Genomic DNA, 9,908 nt, shown 5'->3' with positions numbered 1-9,908 from the left:
GACTTATTTAACATATTTTGGAATGTCCAAGGACTTATTTGTGCCAAAAAATTGTCCAATGACTTATTTAACATGTTTTGGAAAGTTCAAGGACTTATTTGTTCCAAAAAAAAATTCAAGGACTTAATCATTCCAAACAAGAAAGTTCATTGGTTTTTATTGTACTTTTCCCTATTTTTTAATATATATATATATATATATATATACACACACATATATATAGGAGCTCATTCAAGGGAGAACTGACTAGTTTGTGATAAACGTGAGATCCAATTTCAACCGCAATTCAATAGATAAATTAGAAAGCTTATAATTTTGGTAATTCTGAATTAAAATTTTAATGCAAGGACATTTTATGTATTTTAAAATTTTCCTATCTTCTCTCTCTGTCCCCCATCCTCCAGCCTTCGACCTCCGGCCACCGTCCTCCAATGATACCACTGTGATATCTAAAAATATTGACTTTGTTAAACAAAAGACACAATGTGATACTCAAACACATATAAGATGCATTATGATACCACTGTGTTACATCTCTTATCGTCTACACAAACAACCTCAGTGTAATACCTAAACACATATAAGATGCATTGTGATACCATAGTGGTATCACCGGAGGATGGTGACCGGAGGCCGGATGATGGGGGATGGAGAGAGAAGAGAGGAGGGAGGAGAGATGAGATTTTTAAAATGCCAAAATGTTCTTGTATTAAAATTTTAATTCAAAATTACCAAAATTATAAATTTCCTAATTTATTTATTGATTTAAGATTTCACGGTTACCATAAATTAATTAGTTGAAATTTAATTAAGTGTTTAATATTTTAATATTATTAAAAGTATTAGAGTGATACAATTGACAAAATCGAAGAAAATGTTGGGAATAAACCGGACCGGGTAGCACCGTCGCAGTAGGGAGTGTTACGGTGAGGGCTGGAGCAGAGAATAAAACCTGATTGGGGGTTTAATTCCGGTGTATGCGCGTGCAGTCCGGCTACACTCCACCCTAACATTCTTTTGGTGTGCAGCCGCTAATGTCACCCACCCCATACCGGCATAAAGTGGCCAACACCACCTTCTGCCACCCCTTTTTACATTTATTTTATTTTATTATTTTAATTATATCGGTTTCGGAAAAAGGGTATTTTAGTATTTTTATATCCACCCCATGCTTGCTTGCTCTAGGCATTATCTTTCTTTATTTCATTTCCTTCAATTTTACTTTACTCATTGATTTAAACAAAATTTAATTATTTTAGTATTAAAATAATAATTAATTTTTAAAATAATTACTCTCATAACAGTAGTTTATGACGTCATCCTCTCATCATTCAACAACTTTAAGCATGTAATTGTACATATACTTTCAACATCAGCCAACCAATAGATAGGTTTAAACATTCATCAATAGATATACATTCCAAATTCAAAATTACAAATAAATTATTAGATTGTCAAGTGATCAATCATTATATAATCATTTATTCGTGAATTAAGAAGCAGTCATTATTTAGAGATACGTATTTCGATCACAGGCATACCTATTATGCATTTAAGATATGTGCATACATGAAGTGGAAGGAGTACTTACTCATGTGCAACAAACGATTTCTTGAGTTTGTGAGCTTCAGTTGGCAACTTAACATTGGTGGCTAACCCTACTCGTTCAAGAAACCTTATCGTATACCAACCAAAGTCGATTTGCCACCATTCTAACCCCTGTCGAGCTGAATATTCAAATGCATGATGGTTGTTATGCCATCCTTCACCAAAAGTAATCAACGCCATCCACCTGTACATGTATTGTTACAAAATGTAAATATCGAAAATTATAGACTGATCCTCTGTATATAATCAATTTTCAAAAAAAAAGTGCAAACCAGTTGTTTTTGGAAAGATCTCCAGTGTCCCATGTTTGATTTCCCCATATGTGACAAACCGAGTTCACTAAAAACGTTGCATGGTGAATGTATACAGTGGAAACACCCTACATATCCTCTCATAGTACAATAAACTCATTGTTAGGTATTAATTTAACATTGAAACCTTGTACGATAACTGCTCTTTTTTCATTTGCTCTAAAAATTGCTGAAGCAAAGTCTTACCACAACCCAAACGAGGTAGGTAAATCCACCGACAGCATAAGCAAGGGCCACAAATGATAATACATGAAATGCATAAGTTCTGTTAAGGAACCTATAGAATTTCTGACTCTTTAAATCTTCTACATTTTTACCTTCTTGATACTGCAAAACATATAATCAACAACACTGACAAGATAATCAGCCAAAATGAACTCTCTTTATGGGATACAAACATACAAATTACCTTTTCAATGATGTAGCCACTATCAAACATCCATCCCATATGACTGAACCAAAATCCGAAGATGGGAGAGTGTGGATCTTTCTCGGTGTCAACATATTGATGGTGATATCTATGGGTGCTCACCCAAAATATTGGATCCCCCTGTTTACAAATACATTTTTTATATGCATGGAAGTAACTGAAGATCTATTAGATGCATTAAGAGCGGCAAAAAAACAAACCTGGAAGGCTAGGACTCCAATGTAAGCAAAGATGTATTCGAGCCACTTGGGTAGTTTGAAACTATGGTGTGTTAGGTTACGATGATACGAGAGAGTTATACCAAATAACTCACACAACATGACTCTTCCATAGCCAACAAAAAAAGCATCCCAAGTGAACGTAAATGGTGCAAAAACTGCAAGTAAATGAATAGTAATAATTGCTATACCCATTATGATATCAGGGGTCTTCCATTTACGTCCCCAAAAGAGGTTTGTTTTCTTCGTAACCATCACATCAGATAATGGTATTTTTTTATACTGAGTTTCATTTACGCCATTGGAAACATTGATCGTATTTCTCATTTTTGAATTGTAAAGCAAATGAGAGTAGGATTTGTGATTTGATGTATGTATGAAAGTGTATGTATATATAGGGGATGTCATAAGGTCACGGGTTTGAAGACGGTTGTTGAAATGCACGCAACGATGTCTTTTGGGCATTTGGATTGCTGGTACCACTCTCATAAAAGGTTAAGCATTTTTCAAGAAATTAAATAATCTTTTATAGCTTTCCTTCTTATATTCAAACGATATCATCGTTAATATAAAAGAATTTCTACAATAACACTACAAAACAAATGGGTTCACTAACTGATATTACAAACAGTTTTTTCTAGAGGATCACCACGGATTAACCATCACCCAGTAGATTACCGGCAGAAAATCCGTGGATGATGGTAAATCTACCGGAAATCACGATCATCAGCCACGTTTTCTCCGACCTATCCACTAGTGATGCCTTGTATGCAACTTGCTAGTTAGGATACCCAACTCCTATCAACCTTCAACGACCTTTAGTTATAATGAGCTACATAGATGATAGTCCAAGCTGACTTTTCTAACAGGTCGACAGGGTACAGTAGTCTAGTGGAGCGTCCCACCTAGAGGTGGCCAAAGATCGGTCCCAGGCCGGTCCTAAATTGATCCCGACCCAAATACGAAAGCCCAGTTAATGTATACGAGGCCCGGTTATGAGAACCGGTCCCGGGGCGGACCCAAACCGCTCTTATGTTAAAAAAATCTTTTTGATTTTTTACGTAATTCTTTTTGAAGTTTTTTTTTAAAGAATACAAAATTGTTATTCTACTACACTTGAAAATATGTAATTGCATCAACTAAAAATACACTTTAAAATTATGTTTTTTAACGAGAATTGTGAACGCTTATGAGTTGGTATCTTCCCCTTATATGACTTTTATATAGTGAATAGAGGGTAAATGAGACAATTAAATACACTTAAAAAATACGTTTTTTTATTATAATATAATTGATTTTCAATCAAATACAACTTAAAAAGTTAAAAGTACATTTAAAAATACATTTTTTTTAGGAAAAATCAGACCGGTCCCAGGCCAAGCCTTATTTTTTGACAAAAACCGTAACCAACGGTCTCCAACCGGGAAACAGTCCCCGACTGGGTCAGACCAGGCCAGACCCATTTGACCACTCTTTCCGCTAGTGAACAACTCCATTTTTACTCTTGTTTTGATCCTTTATATTTGTTTTGGTCCATTTTTTATTTTCAGGGATTACAAATCAAAAATTGACATCAGATAAACAAATACACTGCTTTTTAACAAATTTTCACTTAGATAACACGAATATATATCCATCATGTATTTTAATTTTCATAATATTACTAATTATATTATTTTATTTAATATATATTTAATAAAATTATATCATATATTATCAATAAAGTTGTAGTTAGTAATATTCTCTTCCTTCTCTTAACTTTGGTCACAAATTCATCATAATACCATCACCAACCTTAAATCTTAATAAAACTGAACAAAAACAACGTGATTATGGAAATATAATCGTATTTTTATTCTCAAATGAAAAAAACCAAAAGGCTTTTGGCCTAGCGGTATGTGAGTCATTGGCCTTTAGGAAGTCAATGATTCAAACCTTATCAAAGGTGAAGAGGGTATGTGAGTTTATTTGTTTTATTTGTCATATATAAATATTATATACTTCAAAAAAATGCCTCGACTCGGTCTTCTTAATTAAACCATGAAAATGAGAAAGATAATATATCTTCCGATCGTTTTATTTATTTTGCCAAACTTTTTCTCCCTCTCCTTCATTCCCACGCATACTATTCTCATAAAACACGATTTTATAGGGCACTAAAATGTGTAAAAGCATCCTAAAAATACTTTATATGACTTAAGTTTATAGGAACATGCCAAAAAACGTCTTACCTAAAAGTGTTACAATAGGTTTATAGGACGTTTTAACATGTTTTTAAGACGCTTTTAAAATAAAGTGTCATATTAACTATTTTATAAAACATTGTTTGAAAAAATATCCTACAAACACAAGTGTCCTATAAAAAGATGAGTTTATAGAACATTTCTCAAAAACTTGTAAAAACATCATATAAACGTATTATAACGCTTTTTAGATATGATGTTTTATAGTCTGATCCTATAAATTCAAATTTTATAAAGTATTCTATTAAGATGCTTAAATAATCTAAGTGTCTTATAAATCTAATTTTATTACAGTTTCTCTTTAACTTGTTTTTGTATCTTTCTTTTCCCAGCCAATCATTGAACAATTTTTACAAATAAAGCATTATTTTTGTGAAATACAGAAGTATGCAGTTTTTAATAACAATTGCTTTATGAGTGAAAATATAAATGTATAAGGAGCATTAAACTTGAAATTTAGCCTTTATGTTTCACAAATTATACTGTTTTTTATTTTTTATAAAAAAATATGTCTCTTAATAGTTCTAAAACCCTTTTGTTTCTAAATTACAAATATTAATTCCCGTCTCGTAATAATGACAATTTTTTAACGAGTACTTAATCAAGTTAAGTTAAAACATATTTTCTCGTAATAATTAATTAAATATTTAAAACAATAAATGTATTTTTATCAGTAATTAATATGTATATATTGATAATTATTTGTCGATAATAATTGTATTTTATATTATTTATAGTAATAAAAATATTAAAATTTAAATATTATTTTTTGAAAAAAAATTGTTGGCTAAAATTCACCAACCCTATTGTCAATTGTGCATCAAACACGTGTCCAAGAACACAACATTCGTTAAATTTTGACTTTAAGAAGCGTATTTTCAAAATTATTTAAGCTTTGAAAAATGTTTTAGTTGAGTGTATAGTTTGGTTTTGATTATAATGCGCACCAAATTAGAGTAGGGAGTGCTAACCTATAACGATTAGGAAGTCTTCATTTTTAGGATAAGGGAGACGTATTTTGATTTTGATTTTGATTTTAATTTTAATTTTAATTTTAATTTTAATTTTAATTTTAATTTTAATTTTAATTTTAATTTTAATTTTGTTGTTGTTTGAATTTTGATTTTTTATAAGGATTAAATAGACATTGATTTACATTCATGTGTAGTGAACATAACAATATTAAATTAGTGGATTTCTGTTAAAATTATCTGAGTTATTAATACGATGGACGATATTTTTGAGGTTATGTTTGACAAACTTGTTGATGAATAATAAATCATGTTTGGTAAAAACTAGCTGATAACTAAATATATTCAATGTGAAAGTTATGTTTTGACCCTATGGTTTACAATTCGTTATTCTATTTTAGTCCTTCTTACTGAAAGGTATGTTTTGACCTCATGGATGAATATAGAAATGAATTGCAAATCATAAAGATGATAACTGAAATTTTAAAACTACAAGAACGAAATTCGTAAATTTTAACAAACCACAAGGACGAAAAACGTGATTTACTCTATAATTTATAGAATATAATGTAAAATTTTATTATTCGTGAAATCCACATACTTGACTTCCCATCTGGTTAACCTTGTGTCGATTTTTCTCTCCAATCAAAAACATGACTTTGTGGGATTTTGATCCACCTTAAAGGTGCCCCTGCTAAAAAAAAATCCATGGACACGCCACTGTATCTACACACACATATATCTTAATCCAAATAATTCAATTAGACTGATTTTAAGCTATAGTTCATATTATTTCACATGTTTGGTTTTTGTATGTGTTCGTGTGTGTGTAAGTTCATGTATTGATGTTTTTTCCACATGCAAAACATTCATGAAAGTTCCATATATAAAACAACACTCCATGTTTCACATATATGAAACAATACATGAAAACTGGTTTCTAGGTTTGTAAGGATTGTTGGGTTTTTATTTGATATTCCTCTCATATATATACATGTATATATAGGATAGGTTCAAACGAGAAAACAATCAACTTATAAGAAGTGCGATAAAGAACAAAGGCCAAATCAGATGCACATGCATGGTTCTACAGTAAATCACATGTGATTTACAATACGTCCAAAATGACCGTGTTGACCGGTCATCTACATCTTTCTGGACATGATGTACATCACATTTGATTTACCCTTTTTACATTTATGGTGATTTAATTGCCGCCTTCTTTAATCCTCCTTCTACATGTGTATGTTTCTATGTCTATGTAGCATACACATTTGTATAAGCTTAACCTCAAATTCTATACACAAAAGTGTCTAAAAACTTTTAAAAACTTATTAAGACGTCTAAAAGCATTCTATAAAAAATGGGTTTATATGACATTTATCAAAAGTGTCCTATAAATAGCTAGTAGGACTATGTATCTTAAAAGCATCCTAAAAAACTGTTAAAACGCCTGAAAACGTCCTATAAACCTATTGTAACGATTTTAGATAGAAAGTTTTATAGTTTACTCTCATAAACTTAATACTATGTATAAAGTATATCCTATTAAGACGCTTAGACATTTTAGACGTTCTATAAAACCAACTTTATTGTAGTGTCTACAATCCAAACATGTCACTAATCCCTATGAGACTTTGTTAGTTCGCTGGACTAATGCATTTCAACGACCATCGCCAAACCTAGGATGATTCCTTTGGAATCCCTTATAACTACATATACTTTCATACATACATCAAATCCCAAATCGTGTTCTCGTTTTTATGCACAATTCAAAAGTGAAAAATATGGTCGCTGTTTTCAGTGGTGTAAATGAATTTGAGTATGAAAAAGTACCATTCTCTGATGTTGTGATTACGAGGAAGAGAAACCTCTTGTGGGGACGTAAATGGAGGGCTGCCAATATTAAAATGGTTATAATAGTTTTTGCTATTCATTTACTTGCACTTTTTGCACCATTTGCGTTCACTTGAAATGCTTTATTTGTTGGATATGGAAGGTACGTGTTGTGTGAGTTATTTGGTATAATGCTCTCGTATCACCGTAACTTAACACACCATAGTTTCAAACTACCCAAGTGGCTCGAATACATCTTTGCTTATGTTGGACTCCTCGCCTTTCAGGTTTGTTTTTTGCCTTTCTTAATGCATGTAAGACCATCTCCAACCTTAACACAAGAAAGAAAAAGAAACACTAAAAACACCAAATTTGGTGGTAAAAAAATTCAATTCCAACCACACTCTAAAAAAACACTAGTTAAATTTATGCCCCACATACTAAAATAACATATTTTATTTACTACTTTAAATAACAACAATTATAATTTGTAAATACATACTGCAATAATAAATAAATATTATTAATTAATTTATTTAATAAAAGACATTAAAATAAAAACGACAAATTTGTATAACCAGGGTTATGTCGGTCGATTGGAGATGCATAACCAGGGTTATACCGGTCGATTAGAGATGTATAACCAGGGCTATGCCGGTCGATTGGAGATGTATAACCAATGCTATGCCGGTCGATTGGAGATTCTCTAATAGCTCTTTTTGAGTAAATATCTATATAAAAACTGTCTCAGGGGGATCCAATATTTTGGGTGAGCACCCATAGATATCACCATCAATACGTTGACACCGAGAAAGATCCACACTCTCCCACCAACGGCTTTTGGTTTAGTCATATGGGATGGCTCTTTGATGGCGGCTCCGTTATTGAAAAGGTACTTCATAGGTTCAAATTCTGAAAAGAGAGTTTGTTTTTGGCTAATATTCTCGTCCATGTTGGTTATATATTTTGCAGTATCAAGACCGTAAAAACGTAGAAGATTTAAAGAGTCAAAAATTCTATAGGTTCCTTAACAGAACTCATGGATTTCATGTATATTCATTTACAGCCCTTGTTTATGCTTTCGGTGGATTTACCTACCTCGTTTGGGTCGTGGTAAGACTTTGCTTAATTATATACGAGTTTATTGCCTAACAGTAAGTTTATTGAACTATGAGAGGATATGTAGGGTGTTTCCACTGTATGCATTTACCATGCTACGTTTTTCGTGAACTCGGTTTGTCACATATGGGGAAATCAAACATGGGACACCGGCGATCTTTCCAAAAATAATTGGTTTGCACTTTTTTTCTCAAAAATTATTATATATAGCGGATCAAACCATAATGTTCGATGTTTAAATCTTGTGACGATACATGTATAGGTGGATGGCGTTGATTACTTTTGGTGACGGATGGCATAACAATCATCATGCGTTCGAGTATTCAGCTCGACATGGGTTAGAATGGTGGCAGGTCGACTTTGTTTGGTATGTGATAAGGTTTCTGGAAGCATTAGGGTTAGCCACCAACGTCAAGTTGCCAACTGAAGCTCAAAAACTTAAGAAATCGTTTGCTGCAAGTGAGTAACCCCTTCCAAGTCATGTATCCATGGATCATAAATGTGTAATACTTCTACTTGTATAACAAGTATGATTGTGATCAAAATATGTATCTTTAATTAAATAATTATCACTATTTGATTCAGGAATAAATGACTATAATTTGCTTGTAACTCTGCATTTGGAATGTGTATCTATAGTTGAATGTTTGAACCTAAATATATCTTGGTTGGTTGAGGTTGAAAGTGTATCTACAGTTCGATTTACAGTGCTTATGAATGAATGTATACATATATATATATAAACTTCTTGGCCAAGTTCCATTCCCAGCAACAAAGGTCACCCTGCTTTATAACAAAAAGCAAATTATGTAACAATGGCAGCACCGGAGTCCACACCAATACTGGAGCTGGAGAAGAAGCGGAAGAGAGGGTTTTGGTGCCGGAAATGGGATTCAGCAGACATAACCAACCTTTGTTTGATCATCGTGAAGCATGTGTTGGGTTGTTGTGCACCATTCTGTGTTCGATTGGGGTGCATTTTGGGTGGCTCTAGTCACTACAAAAATGCTGGGTATCAGCGAGGGAAATTTCCCTCGCTGATCCGTCGCTGAAAGGGTTGTCCGTCGCTGATCCGTCGCTGATACTCCGTCGGTCAAACAGTCGTAGGTAATGCTATCAGCGACGGATCAGCGACGGAAATCAGCGACGGATTTGCGACGGACACTTTCAGC

At 32.7% G+C, this 9,908-nt stretch overlaps 1 protein-coding gene and 2 pseudogenes across 1 annotated transcript; 2 read left to right on the top strand and 1 right to left on the bottom strand.

Moving 5' to 3' along the window:
* Window positions 1-1,587: 1,587 nt before the first annotated feature.
* LOC112510981 (palmitoyl-monogalactosyldiacylglycerol delta-7 desaturase, chloroplastic-like) lies at window positions 1,588-2,894 on the bottom strand. The gene is made up of 5 exons (XM_025116336.1): window positions 2,550-2,894; window positions 2,329-2,469; window positions 2,106-2,246; window positions 1,881-1,987; window positions 1,588-1,792 (listed from the first exon to the last, which is right to left on the bottom strand). The coding sequence occupies exons 1-5, from the start codon at window positions 2,892-2,894 to the stop codon at window positions 1,588-1,590; spliced, it is 939 nt and encodes a 312-aa protein (XP_024972104.1).
* Window positions 2,895-7,544: 4,650 nt separating this feature from the next.
* Window positions 7,545-9,203, top strand: LOC112510980 (annotated as a pseudogene).
* Window positions 9,204-9,551: 348 nt separating this feature from the next.
* The window catches only part of LOC112510979, a 2,064-nt pseudogene continuing 1,707 nt past the window's right edge, over window positions 9,552-9,908 (top strand).

Source organism: Cynara cardunculus (assembly GCF_001531365.2).
Source record: "Cynara cardunculus var. scolymus isolate 2C chromosome LG 4, CcrdV1, whole genome shotgun sequence".
Classification (NCBI taxonomy): Eukaryota; Viridiplantae; Streptophyta; class Magnoliopsida; order Asterales; family Asteraceae; genus Cynara; species Cynara cardunculus.
Note: the sequence above shows the minus strand (reverse complement) of the source record. Positions and strands in the feature narration are given on the sequence as shown.